Consider the following 25,189-nt stretch of genomic DNA (forward strand, 5'->3'; position numbering starts at 1 on the left):
TCGACTATTTATTTCAGGGTTACATTATAAGTGATCTAATTATTGACACCCCATAAATTTCTAAAAGTTGATAACGGATATGGACTCAATGGATGGATACTCATCAGGTTAACCTATAAGAGATAATGGAAATCCTATAAGTTAACACATAAGGAAGGTTATGCTCCCCAACACACCAAATCAAATTTAGTTTTCTCCTCTCCCCATCAGAGTGAAAATGCAAGTCCCAAGAGGAAGGAAGGTGTATAAATTATTCTCAGTTGTATGGATTTGGATCTGGCCTTCTTGTGGAGAAGTCCATTTCCACTGCGGAAAACCTCGATGAGGCTAAAATTGAGAAATTGGGAACGCTCTAATTGAATGTGTCTGATGATCATGAAACGCTCTATTCCAGATGCGTTTTGGGGCTCTATATCCGAGGGTGAAAGTGCAAGGAAGTTCCTTGAAGAAATAGAACAATTCTTTGCCAAAAATGAAAAAACGGAGACGATTACCCTTTTGGCTAAACTCATCTCCATAAAGTATCAAAGCAAAGAGAACATAAGGGAGTACATTATAGAGATGTCTAATCTCGCATCAAAACTCAAGTCACTTAAGTTAGAGCTTGGTGATGACCTGCTCGTGCACTTGGTTTTGATCTCACTTCCTGCACACTTTGGGCAATTCAAAGTGAGTTATAACACTCAGAAGGACAAATGGTCCCTTAATGAGCTTATATCTCACTGTGTGCAAGAGGAAGAGAGGCTGCAGAGAGATAAGACTGAGAGTGCTCACTTGGCTATAACCCCTCAAAATAAGAAAAGAAAGAGCAATAAGGGTGCTACAAAAGGGCATCCTCAACAAAAGAAATTGAAGAGTAATGAGGAATTTACATGTTACTTCTGTAAGAAGCAAGAACACATGAAGAAATATTATCCTAAATATGCCTCATGACGTGTAAAGAAGGATAAATTTCTCACTCTAGTTTGTTGTGAAATTAATTTGGCTTTTGTACCCAATGATACTTGGTGGGTAGATTCTGATGCTACTACTCACATGAGTAGTACTATGCAAGGTTGCCTGTGGAGCCAACAACCAAATGATGATGAAAGATTCATCTTTGTGGGCGATGACAAAAAGGTTGCAGTTGAGGCTATTGGAACATTTAGATTATGTTTAAGAAGTGGTTTTAATTTGGCTTTATTTGAGACATTTGTTGTATCGTCTTTTAGGCGGAATTTAATTAGTATTTCCAGCTTGGACAAATTTGGTTTTTCTTGTTCTTTTGGAAATAATAAAGTTAGTATCTATCAAAATTCAAATCTTGTTGGTTCTGGTTCTTTAATTGATAATCTGTATATGCTTGATGTTTCTAGTTCCACTAATGAAATACTGCAAACAAATTCATGTGGTACCAAACGAAAATTAAAAGAGAATTTAATCACCTTATGACACAAGCGTTTAGGTCATATATCTAAACAAAGAATTCAAAGCCTTGTGTCGGATGAAATTCTTGACCATTTAGATTTATCAAACCTTGAAGTCTGTGTTGAGTGCATAAAGGGAAACAAACAAACAAAAGGAAATTAGGTGCCGAAAGAGCTAAAAATGTCTTAAAACTAATACATACAAATATATGTGGTCATTTTTACGGATATATGTGGCCATTTCCCTATGGCTTCTTGGAATGGCAACATTATTTTATTACGTTCATAAACGATTACTCTATGTACGAATACCTATATCTTATACATGAGAAGTATCAATCCTTGGATGTTTTCAAGTCTTTCAAGGCTGACGTTGAACTTCAACTTGGAAATAAAATTAAGGCTATCAAATCTGACCGTGATGGATGAATTCTATGGCAGATATGATGGATCGGGAGAACAACTTCTAGGGCCATTTACGCTTTTCCTCAGATAGTGTGGAATTGTTCTACAATACACTATGCTAGGCAAACCTAGCATGAATGATGTTGTTGAGTGACGAAACCGAACTCTTAAGGATATGGTGAGAAGTATGATTAGTCATTCTTCCTTACCAGAGTCTCTTTGGGGGGAAGCTTTAAAGATAGCAGTTTTCATCCTTAATAAGGGGCCAAGTAAAGCAGTTAACAAAACCCCATATGAGCTTTGGACTAATAAAAGGCCAAGCTTAAAACACTTGCACATTTGGAATTGTCCAGCTGAGGCGCGGCCTTATAGACCGCATGCAAGAAAACTGGACTCAAGAACTGTTAGCTGTTATTTTGTTGGCTATGTCGAACGCTCTCGAAACTATAAATTTTATGATCTCACTTCAAGACTCTTTTTTGAGACGGGAAATGCAAGATTTCTTGAGGAAGTTGATTTTGGGAAGGAAGAGAACATAAAGAATGTTGTCTTTGAGGAAGAACCTATCATTGATAGTGAACAAGTTCTTGTGCCCATTACCATTCAAGGAGTAAATTCGGTAATAGAAGATAATGTTCAGAATATTGTTCCTGAAAATATTACAGAATAAGACAACAATGAGGTTCTCCCTCAAGTACCTATAGAACAAATTCAACAACCTCAAGAAGTAGATGTGTCATTAGGAGATCCACTAGAGAGAGGAGAAGTGCAATCTTGATGATTATATTGTATTTCTTCAAGAACATGAGGATGACATTGGGTTAACAGAAGATGATCCATTGAACTTCTATTAAGCCATGAAAAGTTCTAACTCTCGAATTACCTAAAGGTGCGAAACCTATTGGTTGCAAATGGATATTTAAAATCAAGAGGGGTTCAAAGGGATATAAAACTTGTCTAGTAGCTAAAGGCTTCACTCAGAAAGAAGGCATTGATTGTAAAAAACTTTCTCTCCAGTATCATCGAAGGATTCTTGTATAATAATATTGGCACTAGTAGCTCATTTTGATTTAGAGCTACATCAGATGGATATTAAGAATGCGTTTCTTAATGGTGACATTAAGGAAACGATCCATATGGTGCAACCAGAAAACTTTGTGTCAGATGGCTCAAAGTCTATGGTATGCAAATTAAAGAAATCCATCTATGAGCTTAAACAAGCTTCTCGTTAATGGAATCACAAATTTCATCAAGTTATTACCTCGTATGGTTTTGAGGCAAATAAAGTTGAAGATTGTGTATACCATAAGTTCAGTGGAAGTAAATTTATCTTCCTGATATTATATGTCGACGATATACTGCTTGCTAGTAGTGATATGAGACTATTGCATGAGACCAAGAGATTTCTAACGAAGAATTTCGAAATGAAAGATTAAGGGGAAGCTTCTTTTGTATTAGGTATTCGGATACTGAGAGATCACTCTCAAGGTATCCTAAGGTTATTCCAAGAAAACTATATAGATAAAGTCCTGGATAGATTTGGCATGAAGGCAGTAAACTAGGGGATACCCCTATAGCTAAGAGGGGCAAATTTAGTCTCAAACAGTGCCCCAATAATGACCTTGAAAGATACGAGATGCAAAAGATTCCTTATGCATCTACAGTAGAAAGTCTAATGTATGCTCAAGTTTGCACACGTTCCGACATAACATTTGTTGTGGGAGTTTTGGGTAGATATTTGAGTAATCCTGGAATGCATCATTGGAAGGCAGTCAAATGTGCTATGCGCTACTTCAAGAAAACAAAGGAGTACATGTTCACTTATCGGATATATGAGAATTTAGAGATCATTGCATACTCTAACTCTGATTTTTAGTTGTCTAGATAATAGATACTCCAACTCTGGATATGTGTTTATCTTGGCTGAAGGTGTTATATCTTGGAAGTTTGCTAAACAAACGCTCATAGCTCCTTCTATCATGGTTGTAAAGTTCATGGTTTGTTTTGAAACATCAAATCATGGCATATGGTATCATTACTCCAACAATAATAAGAGTTCTACAAAGTCAAAATTCATTGACATAAAGTTTATGGTTGTTAAAGAAAGTGATCAAAATGGACAAATTTTCATAGAACATAGAAGGACAAATTTTATGCTAGTTGATCCACTTACTAAGAGTTTGGTACCTAAAGTCCTTCATGAGCTTGTTGCTCATATGAGTGTTGTTCCTTAGGGTACCTTAGTTCAGTGAGAGTCTATATGTTTTATGATTTACTTTGGATGTTATATACAGTTTTTTATGAATAATAAAGTTAATGGTTTATTATTCCATTTTAAAAAATTATGCATTGTAACTATTATGTTGCATTTAAAGACTTGGGATTGATCTCACTAAAGAATAAAGAATGATCAACTAGAAATAGACATGTTTAAGATCACATTGCATGAAATTTCCATGTCACTCATCCTTATTTGATCTTTGTCATTGAGTATATTAACATGTTGATCATCGTGATTGAGTCATGCTTGCATGTGATAAGATACCACTTGTTGGAGAATTTCTCCATCTATAATCCATAGATTGAATACGGAAGTCCTTATGATCATGGCTTCGTTCCGAACCTAATGTTTATGCCCATACATCCACGACCCAGACCGAAGAAACCCGAATTGATTTCATGGTGAAGATGAAGAACATACCTTGGTTAGCCATTTGGAATCTCGAAGGTATGAGGGTGTGATGATCTTCCAGATGATAGAGCGCCTTACGGTTTTCCTTTAGTTCTCTCTAGAGGGGAATGAGAGAGTGTTCTTGAGTGTGCCTTAGGGAGAGTATGTTTTTCCTTAGCTCTTGGTTATGAGGAGAAACCTCATCCTTATACCTAATGAGCCTTATGGATGGGTGGATAGTGTCATCCTATCCTGGATAACACTATTCTCATCCTACCTTATTCTCCTTAACCTTATCACCTGAAAACCTGTTGCTCTACAAATGGGGACCATAACCCATAAAAGTAACCCCGTAGTGGTTACTACTTTAGTTGCAATAATTCTGATTCAGTCCCTTCATCAAATCAGAAATTGCCTGAAGGTATCTACACTTATTATTATTTCATGACACATATGCCCTTAGCCACCAAATTAATTACTTAAGATCATTTTATATTTTGGCTAATTACATAATGGCCATAACACAATTATAGAATTATATTTGTGACCCATAAATTGTCAGAAATTCCAACAGATAAAAGTCGTGGTGGTTCCATAGTTGATATATGAGATAAACCAGATTGTATTAAAAAGAAGTCTAAATGTTCTTTGATATAAATGTATCAGGAAGATAGGAAGCCCAAGTGAGAGATTGTTAGAAATTTATAATTTATAATTAAGGTGAACATCATATATTTGATACAATGATAACAACTATTTATTTCGGGGGTTACATTATAAGTGGTCTAATTACTGACACCCCATAAATTTCTAAAAGCTGATAACGGATGTGGGCTCAATGGATGGATACCCATCAGGTTAACCTATAGGGGATGTTGAGAACCCTATAAGTTAACACATAAGGAAGGTTATGGTCCCCAACACACCAAATCAAATTCAGTTTTCTCCTCTCCCCATCATAGTGAAAATGCAAGTCCTAAGAGGAATTAGGGATTTTGTTAAGGAAGATCATCATACCACAAAACCTCTTTCAGAAACGTAGATCAAATGAGCACATCCAGGAACATGGATCCATGTATGACATTGTACCATTTGTTTCATGTGTGTGAGAATCATGAGATTCAAGATCTTAGGATTGGTGTTTTTCCAACAAAGTGGTCTAATTAATGTCAACCTAAAAGACTTCTGAAACTAATAACAAATATGAGCTTAATGAGTGTATACCCAGACGGTTGCCTATATGGGATAATTGGAACCATATAAGTTAACATATAAGGATCGGTTATGGTCCCCAATACACCAAATCACAAATAACTTTCAGCTCTCCTCATCAGAGGGAAAATGATGGTCCCAAAAGGAATTAAGGATTTGGTTGATGAAGACCATTATATCAAAACTCTCTCTCTCAAAATGTACATCAAATGAGGAGATCAAAGAATATTGATTCAGATATGACTTTATATCCTTGTTTTATATTATGAGTGAGAATCATGATATTCAAGATCCTAGGATTGATATTTCAACAATTATCAAGAAATATCTAACAAGTGGTATCAGAGCTTTATGTTCTGAATTCTATGATTCTCCATTGAAGATGATTTTCCCCCAATTTTTTTATGAACCCTAACTTTTAAACTTGGGGATTTTTATGTTTTCGCTATTGATTATGAAAATTGGGTATTTAAGAATAATGAGGATAACTTTTATTTACTTCCACTTATTTGAATTATGAGTAATTTGTATTATGAATCGTTGTGACATGTGTTAAAGTATATATTCAGATATGTACATGAACAATGCATTAACTTTTATGACTTTGTTATGCAATATGTATATTATATGTGCACTAATGCCTTATTGTTGGACATTGACTTTTGTCACTTTACAATTTTGAAATTTCTCAAAGTATATGTATAACACACACACACACATATATATATATATATGTGTGTGTGTGTGTTAAAATGTATTTTTATTTTATACATATACAATCTGAAATTCACGATCTTGTATATATTGAGTTAAAATATATATATTTACATATGTAATTGTTTTCAGCTTGAGGTTACTGTAATGTCTAGAATTACCGATTAAACTTAGTATATATATATATATATATATATATATATATCTATACTATATATAAAGTCAAAACATATTATAACTACCTACATGACATAATTTCCACTTACCTATTTTGCCCTTACAATTAATAATTATTATAATATTATTCCATATAATAAAAAATATAAATGGAGGTTAGAGGAAGTTACCTCCACTAAATATATCAAACTACCGATGCAGTTTTTAATAATATCAGAATTCATTTTTATACTTTTATTAAAAAATTATAATATTATGTACAAAAAAATATAACATAATTTTCTAAACTAAAATATATAAAATTAATTGTTCAGTACTAAAAGTAAGTGGATCCCTTATCTTAAAATAATTATAATTAGGTGTGATGAAAACTTTTTTCTTATAAAAATTCAAAAATAAAAGAGTAAATGATAACTTTGGTCATAGACTATAGTTAGAGTACCATGAAAACATTTGTAATGTCTCACCCTTGCAAATTATTTTTTAGTCTCTCATAATGTTTGATGTAAGGGGAAACTTAATTAACATACATATAATTAATATTATGAGAACTAGACCAGAAGGTTTGACTAATCAAACTACTAATTGAACTTGAAAATGATTTTACTTTATATTCTTAATTAAATGTCAGGTTATATTGTTTTGAACTAAGGAAATTCTAAGTCCAATTATGTTAACATCTATTAAACTACAATAACTTGAAAAGTAAATCAATGATACCAAAACAAAAATGAGTATTTAAAAGGAATATTACTCCAACTAAGTGTTGGTTTAGTAACGTAAACTCTACTATATTAGAAATATAAAAAATTTAATGATTTAATTTCTGAGAGGATACTAATTATTGAGAATGTCACATATAATTGGTAATACAAAAAAATATATAACCCTAGTCCAATTATTAAATTATTTAGTTTTGCGTTTAGAGTTGGACTTTTGTTGCCACAAACAAGAAAAGAACATCCAAATAATTGAAACCAATAATAACATTGTTGGTGCAAACGTGAGAGACATTATTATGGAGGAATCTAGTATTGTTGTCCATCAAAGGCAAAGAAAAAGAAGCAATGACAACAATGCTTTTGCAAAGTTTGTACCATTTTCTCCAACATTAGAAGATGAACATGAATCCTATGATTATGTTGATAATGGCCATAAGAGACTTAAACCAAATTCTGAGTCTCTCTTTTCAGAAACAACCACTACCAACTTATCCACCTCTTTTCCTTTTCCAAAACAAAATATTGACATAAATGAAGCATTACACTTTTCCTCTCCATCTAGTTCTTTGAAGCTTTCAGGTAATAGTGGACCATCTCCACAATCCATTGCTAGCAACTCATCACACATGGAGTATGTCAAAAATGATGGAAAACTTGGCAAAACTATCTCAACTAGTGAGTTCTAACACCCCATTTTCTCTTTATCTTCAAATTTTCACACATATACGTAGAGGAATGATTCGTTTACACCCAAGTTAAGTTATACTCAATCTCATTCATTGATTTTCTTAAATCTAACGGACCTAATGTGTGAATAAAATAAGTGGATGAGAGAAAAAAAATGAATCTTAGATGACTTTTAAGTTTCACTCATTTAGAAAATCAATGAATGAGATTAAGTGTAACTTGGGTATAAACGGATCTCTCCTCTTATATATATATATATATATTAGTAAGATAAAGACTTAGTTGTTGTATATATATCAATTTTGTTTGGGAAGAAATTTTACATGGCATGGTTAGGACAGAGATCACCTGTCCCAAATAGTATCTCATTCTCTATCTTGGACCAATCAAATATTAACACGTGAATAAAAGAAAATCTCGGGACGGGTAATCTTTGTCCACATGGTTAATGATATATGTCAGTTTATATGACCCTTGACTAGGGTGTTCATGAGTGCACAAGGTAAAGATGGTGTTAGCACTATCCATATTTCAACCCCAATGGACTCTTACTTGATGGGTCTTGTTAGATATACAAATCATGTGAATTTACTTCTCAACTTAGGCTTAGGAGAAAGTTGGTTTATGAAAGAACTTTTGTATTCAATAATTTATGTTTACATCTACTAATTATTCATATTTCAAGCTCAATACATGAGATATAAAAATCATTTGGGTACTTACCTAATAGCCTAAGCTTATGTAAAAATATATTTTAGAAATAAATCATACCTTCATTGTTTTCTGTTTGCATATGCTGCATTATCCATTTTTCAAGAATCAAGCCGAATTGGCTCTAAAAACCATAGCTTAAGCTTATCAAAAATCGGTTTACCATAGAAATCATACCTATATGGATTTATATTTGAATTTGTCATGTAGGTCATAGTCAATGGAAAGAAGATGAGAGTGAGATGGAATCAGTGGTGTCTATGGCAGCTGAGGAACTATCCAAGAGGCCTAAAACTGGAGGAATCTATACAACAATCGCGGCACACCGAGATTGCGCTGCGAAACGGTTGAAAGATCTATCGAATAAGGATCCTACAATAGATGTTGGACTTGAGATGGCTGATGCAGCGCAGCTTTTGAAGCTCATGAGCTTTTCAACAAATGAGATTGAGATGGCAGGGCAAAAGGGACACAAAGGAGCTATGTTGTTGATTCAAGCAGAGATCCTACACAACAAAGGACAGGAACTTATTGCTGAGTGCCAGAACTTGATTAAGGATACATTATAATTAAATCCTATACAGCACGAACACACTATTTTGGCGCGGATTATCATGTATATGACATGTCTTATACATTGATGCATGTACGATATAACATCTAATTTAAAAGTCGCTTTTGTTAGCCGTTGGCAACTATTCAAAACTTGTTTTTTTCCGAACTTTGTCATGGTAAGGATATTCGAAATTATGAATACTATATAAGTGGTCTCCATGCATGTATGTAACTTGAGGTTAAAAGTATGTTTATGCAAGTGGATGATAATATTCTGAATTAAAAGGGTTAGAAGTGTAACTAAAAGGAGGTCATTTGGTACTTAAATTTAGTCCAATAATTGAGAAAAATAGAAAGTAGTGATAATTTCTTATTGGATTCTAGCTATATGAAAATTTTCAATGCAAGATGTTAAAACTTATAAGCAAGTCCCTCTGTCAAATTGTCATTATTGTCTGTAGTATTATTAATAAGTTTGCATTGTGGTGAGAACAAGCAACACCATAGCTGCTACTACTCCTATCAATTTCCACACATTTCGTATATAATCATGGATCAAGATTCTATAGCTTCATTTGCAAGAGTATCTAATGCATTCTACACAAAGTCTACAATAATGCCACACCAATATAGGGAACTTCTTCGAGGGATTCTCTGCCGAGTATGTGTTCAAGTCCTCACAAAGTTTGCTATAACTTGAGTCCATTTGGTCTACACCCTTTGTAATTATGCCGAAAAAAGTTAGCAAATTTTCATTGCTGATCTTTGTATCTTTCACTATAACTCCAATGCTCACAAGTAGTTCAATATCAAGAAGAACATACCAACCCTCTAAGAAACAATGCATAAGAACTGAATTGTTTGCTTATGCCAATTATGCTTTGCTCCATTTAACGAACTTTATGCCAAAACCTAACCTTTTAACCCGATTTCTATTCATTTCTATTGGTCTAAGTGTTATTCCGGAAGCTCTAAGCCTTGTGGCACAACATTTCAATTCTTGTTGAGCTTGTTTCCCCTATTAGAAAAACAAAATATACAATAGATAAATAAACAAAATAGAAGAAAAATGAGAACATAGATAAAATGTTCATAGTATGAGACGCGTACACGACATTATCCTTAAGGATTGTTTCGTCACCAGATGATAATAATGCGAACATGATTTAACAGACTCTTCCAGAACAGAAAAAAACATCACCTTCTGCCCCTCATCAATAATGGAGGACAAGTGCATAAGATGGAGAAAATGCGCCACCGGAGGACAACGAATCAAAGGGAAGCCGAAGAGAGAAAGTGTAAGATCAGAAACAAGGTGATCAACTTGACTTGTGAAGATATCTGAAAGTAGTATCCTAGCCAATGTCTTAAGAACAAAGAAGGGTATTTGATTCTCTAGAAGTGTGAGATCAATGAGAACAAATGGTAGCATCTCATTGTGTCCTAGTATAGGGTCTAAAGAACCATGATGGTTATCTTCATTTAGAATTTGATGCACCATATCTTGTGGAGCACACCTAAGGAGTAACTCTAACAAGAAGCAACCATCAAGTAACATTATTATGGCTAATTCATGAGAGTCATATTTGATATAACCTCCATAGCTTGCTCTTACTGCATCATCCAAGCCTAGAATGATTCTGCCACATTCATCCAAGGCTGAAACTGGATTCCGAGTCCTGTGAAGAAGCGCGAGCATGTAACGCCATTTGTGCTCTTCGAATGCAAGAAGGTGGCTACTAGTTCCTCTATGTATTGGTCCTATTGTGAGAAGTTTTGGTGAGTATGCTTCCTCATTGTGTTTTCTAAGTTTGCTTGAAACACTGGCAATGCTGCTTATGAAAGATTTCACTTCTCTATGGTCTAGAGATCCTAGTGTCACTTTAATGGAATGCATCCAACCACACTCATTTTAGTTTGATCCATTATTGGTATTTGTTAGAGAAGTGTTGAAATTATGGATATGAATTTGGATAGAAAATGCAACTATAAATACTCAAAAGGGAGATTGCAGAAACCAATATCACCTGAGGTTTAATTTCACATGCACTGCTGTGAAGTGAGAGCACATCTTCTGTCCGAAAAAGTGTCATTCTTACTCATGTGCCACTTCTTATGATTGGTTGAAAAATATCTACTTAAGTTAAAAATGTAATAATTAAGTATTTTTTTGATCAATCACAAGAAATGACATATTGAGTGATACACTTTTTTGACACAGAAGATGTGTAATGGTCAAAGATTTGGAAAAAAGGTACATATTTGTTGTCCTACATATTGTGTCACTGCAGTACCATCCGTTGTAATTCGTCAGAAAAATAGTTAATTATTAATTTATTAACTTCAAAATATTTTTCAACCAATCATAGGCTAATGATACATGTAGTGATACAACTTGTGGGATAATAGATGGGCTCCCAAAAAAAAGGAAGGGTAATTGCTACAAGAATTATAAAATTGGCCAATTCCTCTTTCATATCTTCTCTGTATTATATTTTTTCTGAAGAAACAAAATATATAACATCATTTACCAAACTCTAATTTGTCTCTAGCACCTAAGTCTAAACAATAATTTAGCTAATGAAATTTCAAATATTTTAGATAATAGAATGAAGACATTGATGGAAGCTTCTCACAAATATTATATTATTCTTTTTCTATAAAAATTCTGAAAACTCAATCACTGTAATTTATTCATACACAACTTTTATAAAGTTACAAGATCTTAGATCCTTACATAATCTATGCTAGTACAAAAAATGAATTAGTCAAATGAACACAGTAACTATATAAAACTATCATATTCCATTTTCCCTATCATAATATACATATTCTATTGTCATAAACCTTCCCAATCTTGAAACTTTCTCATCCTTTAAGCATGGAAGATCATGGACAAAACCAAGGGAATAGACACAATGCTTTCAAAGAGTTTGTAGATAAACCACTTGGTTACCAATCTTCTAGTGCAGATGAAGAACATAATCAAAAGAAACTTAAACTCAATTCTGAAGCACCCTTATCAACCTTGGAGCAAAAAGTCCTTTCTTTACCTCTCCATAATCTTCTGGTTTCAGCTTTTAAGGATAGCCCTAAAGCTGGTGTCAAATTTTAGCTTTTTGTGAGCAGATATTATAGTCCACCAACTTCAACTTCCCCTCCACCAGCTTAGTATGCATTTCAATAATTTTTGTGTTGTAACAAATTGGGACCTAGAAGCCTCAAACTATCGGGGAGTTCTATTGTTACTAAGCCGTGGAAAGAGTGAAGAGTCATAAGTTGAAACACCACGTCTTGAACCAAAACCTTAAGGCATTAGTTCAATGGGTATTTTCACTTATAATCTCTTTCACTCCTCTTGTGATATTCAATGTGAAACTTCACACTTGAATAAACCCGACTTTTGTGTGTGTAGAGGTACTTATTCAAAAAGTTAAGGTACAAAGTTGAAGGGTAATGCATGCATGACTATATCAAAATCATATATTGATGAATTTAACCAGAGTAACAACACCAGTTACACAAAGTCAGTTGCTGTGGCAACCCTGTTAATTAAGGCACCCTAGAAAATTCATACTATTAAGATGTTTCACTTATTACTAATCTAGGCAATAATTTCATTCATAGTTTTTTTGTTAAGTTTCTTATGTCACTTTAGAATCAATATGTTGTCAATGTAAAAATTACTATCAAATCTCAATCTTATTTAAAATTTTTTGCTATAGTTTCTCTTATCAATTCTAGTCCTTAATAATTGTTTTGATTATCATTGCTAACCAAAAAAATGTGATTTTCTTACAAAAAATTTAGATTATGTCCTGAAACTAGTGATGAATTCCATTACATTATACTCTAAATTTTTTTATGACCCCTAAATTTCTAAGCATGCCCTTGTTGTTTGGTTAATTTTCCATGAAATGTCCATGTCTTAGTAGCTTTCTAAAGATCTAAAAATGTGGCTATAAATTCTTTTGTTTATTTATTTATGTATTCTTGGTGATGTAGTATTCACATTAAAAGTCACAAGTGACTCCAACTCAAGTGCTGAAGTTGAACCTGCTAGGAACATAGTTGATGGTGGAGCAACCACAATGGTAACAGAAACCATACTTTTAGCTGAGGGACAATTTCGGCTACGTTCTAGGCTCTAATATCAACAACTATGACATTGAAAGACTATTACCAAGTGATAACATTCGTGAGTGTAATATTTATGCAATGTCGGTGTAAAGATTTATACATAGACAGTATATAATGACATATTCAGTTAGTTTCTTTAAGGTAATAACTCTTCATGGTACTCCAAATTTATCTTGTGATGTAGTTCATGGCAGTTAGTATCTTCAGTAACTATACCTAATATTTTTATCAATTCATCTACTTGAATATTTACTTCTCTCTCTTCTTTTTCATGAATATTAACCAATCTTTTTTGGTGAATAAGTTCAGTGTCGTTCTTCACGTGAAATTTGGTCTGACATGTCAATAAAAAACGATTGTTCTCAGACAGGACCAATAAATGGTTTGAAATTGTGAGGTACCACACCGTAAAAAATTTAGAAGAAATGAGTTTCAAGATGAGTTTAATATGAATTATTTTTTAAATCAAACTTAATTCATTTCATAAAATTTTGAACAATTTAATAAACTCAAATTTATGACACTTAGTAGCTGAGTTATTATGAGAAATGACAATAGTTAATAGAGGAGGGATCCATTTACTTTAAGATTAAGTTTTTTAAAATTATTCATCATCATATCTATCAATTCTAGGGAAATTGAATGAATCACTGAGTAGATATAAACCATTAGATATCCTAAAATTAATGGTTTGGATAGAGAATAAGTTCAAAAAACTTACTCTTAGAATAAGTGGATCTTCAATCTAATTAATATAGATTATTGGATCGTCAAAATAAAAGAGACATGCATACAATTTTTTAAAATGGTCATATAATCAATAAATAATTTTTAATTCTAATTATTCATATGTGATCGTGAAAACAAGATTCATTTTTGTTAGAGTTTTATATGACAATTATTATTATTTGGTTCACTCTCCTCTCCATATATACATGACTATTAAATGGATTTTATATGAAATTTTAATATATAAAATATATATGATATTCATATATTATTATAAAAGTATATTTTTATAATAATTATAAAATACACATATATGATTATATATTTAATGAATAAATTTAAAACCAAATTTATAGATATGTATATTTTCAATTTCTTTTGTTTATGAAAAGCTTATAGAGCTAAATAGTAAGTAAAATTTCAAAATAATATAGGTTATTTCTTTATTCTCTATGTTAATTATAACTAAATGATTAAGAGTGTTAATTGATTGGAATATAAATTTGGTGATCAGAAGATAAACGGCAAAAAAAAATTGAAAAAACTAATTTCTTTAAAGAAGCAAAATGTATATATTAATAGTGTGTGAATTTTTATATATTGTTAATGTATCATTCATAATTTAATATTAATCATAATTGAATTGAAACTTCAAAAAGGTAAGTTAAATAAATGTTGGATGATACAATGACAATATATAAATTTTTAACTAATAAAAGTAATGTCATATCCTCCTACTAAGCCTCGTAACCATGAGAAAATCACAAATAACTTACAATTAATCATTAATAAATAAAAATCATATGATATATATTGTCTTCTCGTAGGTACAATGATTAATAGATAAATTTAGTAAGAATTAGTAGAAGAATATATCATTTTTTTAATCATATTGTATAGATATTAACGAGTAAGCTAATAAGTGATAGTCATAAGTTGATCCAATAATTAAAGTTAGAGTGTCTAAGAAATAGTTTGAGTGGAACACAAAAAATACTAAAATACTAATAAATAATTTGGAAATAAGTAGTATTTAAAACGATGTCGTTAGTTGCCCTTCTCTCATTTGAGTCTGAAGTATCAACCCTAACTTGATTCCTCTCTAGGCCACCATCGTAATCTTCCGGTAACTCCTTCATTCCTTTTCTTTCTCATTCTGCCATTTATTTCCCCAACTCCTTTTTTACTTAAACGACATCTTTGGTTTCGTTTTAATAAGAGACTGTGAATCAATAATTATAGTTTAATTCAACTCAACTTGTGTTTTTAGTACATTATTATTTTTGTATCTTTCTTCAAAACGTAGTCTTTTGTTCAATTGGATCTTATAAATTGGATCAATATTAGAATTTTCTTTAAAAATCGTCACTTTATATCTTAATCTTCACCATAAGTAAGTGATTCTCTGAAAACACTTAATATTTGATCTTCTAACTAGTTCTCTCACTTGTTATGAATTAGATTTAGGTTTAGGGTTTCGGATTAAAAAAAATAATCTGATTTTGGCAATAGTGATTTTTTGAGAAGCTGGAAATTATAGCTTCTTAAAAAGCCTAACCGAGCAATTTGGTAGTGTTAGAAGTGGTTTTTTATTATCAAAACAGTTACTTTTTTTTGTGTGTGAAAAAAGGTGAAAGGAACACAGGTCCTTAATTTTAGTGCATTGGCAGTGTAAACTTTACATTGATAGTACATCAAATATGTGATTGATTGACAGATTTTTTTTCTTTAGTCAGGTGATCACATTTGAATTCTGAGAATGGCGGTAAGTCACTTGCTAATAAATCTGTTTCATTTTTTCTTATTGTTTTTCCTTCATTTGGAAATTGATTTACTTGGTGAATGCTATAGATCGATAGAATTTTTAAAGATGAAGCCATGGAAGAAAAAGGAGAGCGTGCCAGAATGGTAAGTTTGTTAAGATTGATATATTAACTTCTGATCTGCATTAGCTAATTTTTCCTCTGGTAAATCCTATGGTAGCCTCTGGTTACATGACGTATAGTATGATTAACCAGGTTAAATAATCGTTACAATAGGGGTGCCATAGTGTAACCTAATCCTTTATGAGTCTGAGGAAATTGGTTAATTCTAACTGCATGTGTTGTGTGGTTTTTTGTGCAGGCATCTTTTGTTGGAGCCATGGCTATTGCTGACTTGGTGAAGACGACTTTAGGGCCAAAGGGAATGGTAGAATATCCTCTTTTCTCATACATGTGCTGATGGGTGATTTTACTTTTCTATTTGTAATTAATACGTATATATTGGCTGCGATAACTGCAGGATAAAATTTTGCAATCTACAGGCAGGGGACAGGCAGTTACTGTCACTAATGATGGGGCGACAATCTTGAAGTCTCTCCATATTGATAACCCAGCCGCTAAAGTCCTTGTTGGTATCCTTATCATTTGTTTAATGTTGTTGTGGAGTTTGCTTAGAATTTATTGGATAGTAGGGGATTATTTTGGAAGATTGAATATGAAATGGCTGTTCAAAACAAGAAGCATGTCAATGTTTTAAATTTCTAATAGCACATAAGAAACTTCTAGACTAGTCCCAAGGGAAGTCCTTGAACCAACCTAAACTGTATTGACGTAATGATGTTTGACCAGAACAAAAAACCGAAATATGGTTCAGGAGATGGATTAAAGTCCCCATCTTAAGGAACCTACAACTTTAGACATACAGACAAAAACACACTTCCCACTCATCTGAATCTGCCAAAGAGAAAAAAAGTATATGCAATTACATTTCATCACAGAAGGGAATCCACCCTTTAACTTTCTCAAAATAATGAGAGCCAAAGTCTATTTACTTGAGAAACATATAATAGATAGCCTTGTATCATACCTTTAAGTATAGTAAAATGGTTAAGGTCTTTTATTTTGAAAGTATCAGATTATCCCATTGGAGCATGTTAGCCTCAATGTAAGGGTAAGGTTGTTTGTCTTTTGACCTGGAGGTCATGAGTTCAAATCCTAAAAACAACCTCTTCGCTTGCGGGTAAGGCTGTGTACATCTACCCCAAACCCCACTTGGTTGGAGCCTCTTGCATTGGGGTGTCCTTTATTATATTACCACTAAGCATGGGGAACAAGTAATCAAAGACAATATTTGAGTTTTAGCATACCAATAAGACATGAGTTTGAATAGTAATTTCTCTAAGTTTTGAGTTCTGCCTCCATGATGAAAAATGCAAAGTTAAATCAATCTGAAATTTCATCCAGAGCTTTCCAATGACTAGTCTTGGCTATATCTCGGCTTAGTCAGAACTCCAAAAATAACAATCATGTTCAAACAGGTATTAGTCTGACTTCCAAAATCCTGGTAGTAAATGGACATGTGGTGAATTTGTGCTAACTCATTAGGTAGGTCTTGGATATTTTCTGCAAATGCTTCAGCATTACTAGAGAATACCTAGGTTAGTAGGTTATCATCAATTATGTATTAAGAAGAATTCTTTTTGGTCATTCATCATGTTTCATGTGCTACATACTAATCTTCCAGACGACAAGCATTTGGGTGCTCCCGTAGTACCCATCTGGTTACTGATGAGAACATTGATGTGGAATTTTCATTGCAATGTAAATATATAAGTTTAAATCATAAGATAACTATCCTTAACGTGAGTTAGACATATCAAAAGTTCAAGACGATGAGGTTGGTGATGGAACAACCTCTGTTGTTGTATTGGCTGGGGAACTTTTAAGGGAGGCAGAGAAGCTGGTTGCAGTTAAGATTCATCCGATGACAATAATCTCAGGTTCATTTCTTTGCTTTCCAACAGTAGCCAACTGCTGTTGTGATGCAACTTTTATTGTGTTTTTCGTGTGACATACTTTCTGATAACTTTATTGTCTCACATTCTGAGCATTAATCAACTTACCTTAATAAGTAATCTCATTTGTTAAAGAAAGCAATGTATTTGTCATTGTCCCTTACTCCATACATTATTAATATGTATCCTAGAAGAAAATGGAATGTTCCTTCGAAGGGGGAGGATATCTTCTGTCCCACAAAGTGTGCCATTATTAATAATTAATTTTTAAACTTTTAACTTCAATACATTTCTTTCAACCAATCAAAGCAAGTGGCACATGGAGTGGTACATTTTGTGGGACAATAGATGTGCTCCCCTTCAAAGGTTGATAATTATTAAGCAAATGGATGTAATGCTACTTTTTTTCCCCAAAAATGTATTCACATTTCCTTTCACCTTCCTAGTTATTTATGGTCAATTAATAAAAGCAGTAAAAAAACAAACTATATTTTTCTTTCCAAGGCTGCCCCATGTACACTTTAGGTTGGCCTGTTTAGTGGACCCTTCCTCCGTACAGTAAGATGAGTAAAAAGGAACACAAAAATAAACCTTGAACTCTTGACCCTGATGCTCTAGTTGAAAATTGTCATTGTCCTTGTCATAATAGAGCAATATGATATCATTAGGTCCATATAGCCGATCCCACTTAGTGAGATTAAGATTTGGTTGTTGTTGCTGTAATGGTGCCTTTGTGATTCACATGAGTGTGCTTGATATTATTGTTTGAGTTTCAGGTTTCCGAATGGCAGCTGAGTGTGCTCGCAATGCTTTGTTGCAGAAGGCTGTGGACAATAAAGATGACACTGGTATGTTTTTCCTTTTGCATAGGAATTTATTTTTTATTTTCTTCTTGGTATTTAAATGCATCCTTACTTTTATCTTTATTATTATTGTGTTAATGGTGGGTCAAGGTATGGAATTGTTTCTTGCATCTTAATGTCTAATACATGAATGTAATTGAATGTGCAGAGAAATTCAGGTCAGACTTGATGAACATTGCAAGGACTACTCTGAGCTCCAAAATTCTCTCACAGGACAAGGAGCATTTTGCAAAATTAGCCGTAGATGCTGTAATGAGACTGAAGGTGAACTGTGACTTCACTCTAGAATCCTTTGATCCAGTTTTCGTCTACATATTTTTACATACTTGGCTAAAAATTATCTATAGAAAAAAATCCCGTCACATGTTTATGTTTCACACTTTCTTGCCCTGTTTTGGCAATAATGGTTCACTAACTCCCAACTTTTTTCAGCCTCTGCATTCCCATGTTTCACACTTTCTCAGCTTGTTTCAGACTTTTCTGTCCAAACCCATCTTTGTTGTGTCTTTAATCTTTTACTTTGAAGTATTAGTGATGAACATATCTCAAGTTTTGAGCATCTTTTCGATTTTGAAGGTCTATTATCTGTATTAGAAATTGTGTATATTGTCCTCACTTTCTTCGATTAAACTGCTGCTTCACTATCTACATTTCCACTATAGCAGCCTTGGTTGAAGATGCTACGGCCCTATTATCTGGGATTGACTACTATAATTGTTATATAGCTATCTATATGTGTTTTCATGTTTCAATTCCTTGTGTCTTACTCTATAGTGTTCATGTTTCAAACTGCAGGGAAGCACTAATTTAGAGTCAATCCAGATTATAAAGAAACCTGGAGGATCACTAACGGATTCATTCTTAGATGAAGGGTAAATGACCTATGTCTATCATTTCAGAAAAAAAAAATACTATTTTGCAGTTCGCATCTATGGAAAGCTTCAACCCTTTTTTGAATCCTAGAGTATCATCTATGTATTGAGTTGCATAGGCAGTCTTCAATGAATTTCTACAATGAATTTATTTTCAAATTTTGCAGCTTCATTTACAATGAAGCATTTTGATTACTAGTCTTTTGTTGTTTATATTCTAGTGTTCCTTATCCTTGCATTAGTCTCGGTGGAAAACAATTTTTCTGATTTGGATTCATTGTTCAGATTCATTCTTGACAAGAAAATTGGTATTGGACAACCCAAACGCATAGAGAATGCAAAGATATTGGTGGCAAACACTGCCATGGACACAGACAAGGTGAAGATATACGGAGCACGTGTTCGTGTTGATTCTATGTCTAAAGTTGCTGAGATCGAAGGAGCTGAGAAGGAGAAAATGAGAGAAAAGGTGCAAAAGATAATAGGCCATGGTATCAATTGTTTTGTTAACAGACAATTGATTTATAATTTCCCAGAGGAGCTCTTTGCTGATGCGGGAATATTGGCTATTGAGCATGCTGATTTTGATGGTATTGAGCGTCTGGCTCTAGTAACTGGTGGTGAGATTGCATCGACCTTTGACAATCCTGAGTCTGTGAAGCTTGGACATTGCAACCTTATTGAGGAGATCATGATTGGTGAGGATAAGCTGATTCATTTTTCTGGTGTTGCATTGGGGCAGGCATGCACAATAGTTTTGAGAGGCGCTAGGTACTCAAATTTGTTTTTTTTAATTTTGTGCTTTTACATTCCTTGGTAGTTTTTGAAAATATTGAATACCTTTAAGTTTGACATATCTACTTTTGTTGCAGCCACCATGTTCTTGATGAGGCTGAGAGGTCATTGCATGATGCCTTGTGTGTGCTATCACAGACTATCAATGACAGCAGGGTGGTTCTTGGAGGTGGATGGCCTGAGATGGTGATGGCAAAGGAAGTGGATGAATTGGCTAGGAAAACACCTGGGAAGAAGTCTCTTGCTATTGAGGCATTCTCCCGGGCACTCTCAGCTATCCCAACAATCATTGCTGATAATGCTGGTTTGGACAGTGCTGAGTTGATTTCTCAACTCCGTGCAGAGCATCAGAACGAGGGATGTACCTCAGGAATTGATGTTATCTCTGGTTCGGTAAGTACTGAAACTGAGAATTGGGTAGTTTAGATTTATGATAGAGATCATTATGACATCATTTGATCCACATAGCCGACTCCACCTAGTGGGATTTAAGGCTTGACTGTTGTTGATCACCAAATTCGAAATCCCACATCTTATTGTATGATACTGGCATCCTTTCCTTTCTTTTCTAAGTGGGTGCTGGAATATCTTGGAATTTGATTGACATGTTTCTGATTGTCCTATTCTCTGCTCATATCATATTTTATTCGGTATAAACTGAAATGTTTCATTAATATTTCCAATATTAGTGCATTGTATCTTACAGTCATTTATAAGATTTTCTTCTTAGTGGCCATGTCTATGTAGGGAGGGGTATTTGCCTAATGCTAGTGGGAGTTAGGACAATAACATGTTGCTTTCTTTCTAATTTCTTTTCGGCTAACCTACTTATACCGCTGTCATATTTATGGTAGGTTGGAGACATGGCTGAAAGGGGGATATCGGAAGCATTCAAAGTGAAGCAGGCTGTATTGCTATCTGCAACTGAGGCAGCTGAGATGATCCTTCGAGTTGACGAGATCATCACGTGTGCTCCCAGGAGAAGAGAAGACAGAATGTAAAAATCTGGTCTTTTAACACTTGGGGGATGCATTACCTTTTTTGAGGTATTCTATGATGTTGGTTTTGGTTGGTGTAATGCTGAAAGTTTGTTAGGTAAGTTTGATTTGTTTTGGGTTGGAGTGGGTGTGGCAGGAGAGACCAAGAACATAGAAGTTGTCTCCTGCCACTGCAAGGGGTTAATTTTGAAGTTTAATTTATGAGAACAACATTGTCTTTTGTTTTTAATCCTTGAAAAAAATAGATATTTTCTTCCTTTCCTTCTATCTTGCATCTCCAAAGAATTTTTTCATAGTTAAAAGCAATCTATCTTCATTCTCTTCTGACCTGTGTCTAATACTTAAATTCAATAGAACTTTAAAAAAAGGAACATAAAATGAAAGTTTCCTAGAGGAGTAACGTGTTTTTCTTTTGAAAATGTATTTTGTGAAATGTTCCATTTCTCCCATTAAAAAATGTAGAATGATGCATACCTTCCCTTTGCCCCCAGTTGTATATTTGAACAAATTTAAATATATGGAGGTATCATTTCTAATTAGCATCATTAATACGTGACATTTTCAACAAAATATAATGGTATCAATCTTTAACGTTCCTTCAAGCAAAATAATTGCTTAAATATTGTTGGATTAGATTTATTTTCAAAATTAAAAGTTTTTAAAAGCAATTATGCATGTGGATGATTATACACCATTGATATATGAAAACTTGACTCTTTTCCAAACGTAAATATTTTAAATAAAAAAAAAACTAAAAGTAACAAAACCTTAGCTAAGATCAACAAAAATGAACAAATGAAATGTTTATATGTATGTTTTTTTCACGCACTAGTGAAATCTTAGCCTTCGCACTTGTTGGACAATATTATTTTTATCTGGAGTTCACTTATTACTGGAAAATTATTGTGGACTACAAATTTCTATGTAGGTAACCCATTTATTACTTTCAAGTATGAAGAACTAATGTACTTCATTAAGTACTAATAGAATTCTACATAGTTAGAGTACTACTATACGGGAAGCATATCTACTGTCCCATAAAACTTACCAATACATGTGTCACTGTTTGCGATTAGTTGAAATTTAAGTTAAAAATATAATAATTATATATTTTTCTAACATCTTTTTGTTTCACATGGTGTACTTGTTGGCCTTTCAGGTTGATTTATCTTTCTTGTGATATATGTGGTTACCTATCATCTCTCATGTTTGAACCAGTCTCTTGTTTTTAAACTATTTAGTATTTAATTGGATTTTGAATACCAACAAGGAAGAGTTGGAATATGTAAATATGATGTTTAGGTTTTTTTCAGTGTATAGAAAAAAATGGAGAGAAAAAAATAACCTACATAATTTTATGAGTTGAAGGGGATAATTTTCAACTATAGTTCAAATCAAATCTTTAATTTAACCTTTTTTTGAATAATATGCTTTGTGCTAATTGATACCAAGCACAAAGAATAAGGTCCTAAAAAAATAGAAGCCTATAAATGACTGACTTTGAGATAATCACAAAACAATATGAACTATCTTTTATAGTCAATATACCTAAAACTTTTCCCCCTTCGATCATCATCATTGAAAAACGATAGCACCTAACTTAAGTTCATTAAATTAACAATTTTGAAATCAAGTGATTCAAACCCACATCATGTTATATTACATATTTTATTATCATCTTTATCTACAATTTCCACCTTTTAAAGTTTTTGTAATAAAAATTGAGACAAGTATTAGAGAGTTGTTCATGTGAATTTAAAGTATAAGCTAAGTGTCAATAAGTATAGAATTAATAAAATTAATTTTAAATTGGTCACCTACCATAAAGTGTCCCACAAATATTAAAGAGGTGTCAGATAGTGTCCATTGTTCAAAAATAAAAATATAAGCCCTGCCATTTTCTTATGAATAAGGCTAAAAGCCCAAAGAGCAGCCATATATTCAATAATCATTAAGTGACTCTCATAAAGATCGAACAATGTCCACTGATTTAGTGGAAACTTGTTGTTAATTTTGACCCTATTAAAGTGTGGATTTTACTAATGGCAAACTTTAAAAAATTAGTTACATTAAATGAATCACTCTAATGTGTCAATGTTATTATTGTAGGTTGTAAAAATGATAAATGACACAAAATAATACATACTGGCCGAGTCACGACCAGATTGCTGCTCTTTTTAAGACGTTTCGTGATATTACATAAATTGTGCAAACAGACTATCAACCACGTCATTCGTAAGATAAAACAGATCAGATCTTTGTTATTGAATTCTTACTGCACTGTAAGAACCAATCTCGAATACACCCATCTCAATATGACTACTAGTGCCAATTCTAGAAATTCTCATAATATGGTTATCCGTGCTAATTCTTTTCCCACAATATGACTACTTGTGCTAATTCTTTTCCCTCAATATTGATTATCTGTCAGTTCTCAAAATGTCCACAATTTGACTACTTGTGTCAATTCTTTTTCCTCAATACTATCAGTTCTCAAAATTCACGCAATTTGGTTGTTTGTGCCAATTCTTAGTATCAAGGAAAAAAATATGAGGGAGAAAGAAAAAGTTGAATGAAAGCGCATTCAACTTGATGCGAGTTTTAATGAGGGGAGAATGACTCCATTTATAACATGACATGAGATTTTTTACATGTTCTTCATCTCTCCAATATGGGACTTGGAAGTTGTTTTTTTCAAAACTTCTTTATGTGGGACTTATGAGTTTTTTAGATTTCACACCCAAAAGTTTCCACTAATGGCTTTCCACGAACCAAACCAAGCTCCAACAATTTTGAATTTCTATGTCCAAGTTGTTGAGGCTCTTACTTTTCTAGCATTAGAAGTGAAATTAAAATATGTAATTGAAATTAAAAGAGACAAATTAATAGACAAATCCAATGACATGAACATATGGGTGCTTAACTCCTATGGCAGAGGTTCATGCATCATGAATTGTGAATAATATGAAGTTCTTGTATAAAATAATATTGGTCATTTAAAAATGGCACATGAAGAGCATAAGAACCCACATGGATCCCATGTGAAATTATAGGAAAGGTCCACACTCCATTTTCCTTACTATGAATGAAGAGTGAGGAATCTTAAAACATCAAGTGGTAGATTAAACAAATCCAAATCAACAAGAAATTGATCTACTAGTATAAGATCTATTAGATCCCTAAAAATGAGGATTATCTCCAACATTAGAAAGTTCAGTACTAGATAAAGATTGTGGCATGTGTCAATTTTTTAACGCCTATAATTACAATTAAAATATTCTCATTCTTCTCATATTTCAGTACTAGAGAGTCCAGTACGAGAATTCAGTATTACAGAGGAGCTGTACTTGATCCTCAAGTACTGAACTAGGCCAAAGGGTATATATCTAATTTCTTGGAGCGATACTTCTTGAGAAAGGCAAACAAACATCCCGAAAAGGATATATTCCTTACCCATAGAATGAAATATACACTTAGTTACACAAAAAGATTAGACAAAGCCAAGTCCCACACAACCTTTAAGACTAAAATACCTATCCCTCTACACATTGGCATATTTTGGAAACATGCAAAGTAATAATGCCGTTACAATCCATGAGCACAAAAGAAATGGCAAACAAAATCTCAATAGTATCTTGCATCCAAATTTTAAAAAATGGATCAAGAAAAATAAATAAAAAGGAAAGATACCAAAACACATAATTTAATTAGCCTATGCTTTTATAACAAGGGAATCATAACACACTGGATACAC

At 33.0% G+C, this 25,189-nt stretch overlaps 2 protein-coding genes and 2 pseudogenes across 4 annotated transcripts; 3 read left to right on the top strand and 1 right to left on the bottom strand.

Annotated features, from left to right (window-relative positions):
* On the top strand, positions 7,538–9,472 carry LOC109359568. Its single transcript, XM_019604271.1, has 2 exons — positions 7,538–7,982; positions 8,916–9,472. The coding sequence occupies exons 1-2, from the start codon at positions 7,604–7,606 to the stop codon at positions 9,272–9,274; spliced, it is 738 nt and encodes a 245-aa protein (XP_019459816.1). The 5' UTR covers positions 7,538–7,603; the 3' UTR covers positions 9,275–9,472.
* Positions 9,727–11,168, bottom strand: LOC109359924 (annotated as a pseudogene).
* On the top strand, positions 12,091–13,427 carry LOC109360122 (annotated as a pseudogene).
* LOC109360808 (T-complex protein 1 subunit beta-like) lies at positions 15,193–21,669 on the top strand. Of its 3 annotated transcripts, XR_002109220.1 has the most exons (13): positions 15,193–15,255; positions 15,862–15,894; positions 15,981–16,037; positions 16,254–16,319; positions 16,413–16,524; positions 17,764–17,892; positions 18,684–18,755; positions 18,919–19,034; positions 19,566–19,642; positions 19,928–20,413; positions 20,515–20,830; positions 21,292–21,509; positions 21,557–21,669. XR_002109220.1 is itself a non-coding variant. In XM_019605937.1 (12 exons), the coding sequence occupies exons 2-12, from the start codon at positions 15,889–15,891 to the stop codon at positions 21,436–21,438; spliced, it is 1,584 nt and encodes a 527-aa protein (XP_019461482.1). In that variant the 5' UTR covers positions 15,193–15,255; positions 15,862–15,888; the 3' UTR covers positions 21,439–21,669. The 3 variants fall into 3 exon arrangements, 2 of the variants coding, with proteins under 2 accessions (XP_019461482.1, XP_019461483.1); XM_019605937.1 differs by having other exon boundaries at positions 21,292–21,669; XM_019605938.1 differs by having other exon boundaries at positions 15,226–15,255; positions 15,866–15,894; positions 21,292–21,669.

Source organism: Lupinus angustifolius, chromosome LG11, assembly GCF_001865875.1.
Source record: "Lupinus angustifolius cultivar Tanjil chromosome LG11, LupAngTanjil_v1.0, whole genome shotgun sequence".
NCBI lineage: Eukaryota > Viridiplantae > Streptophyta > Magnoliopsida > Fabales > Fabaceae > Lupinus > Lupinus angustifolius.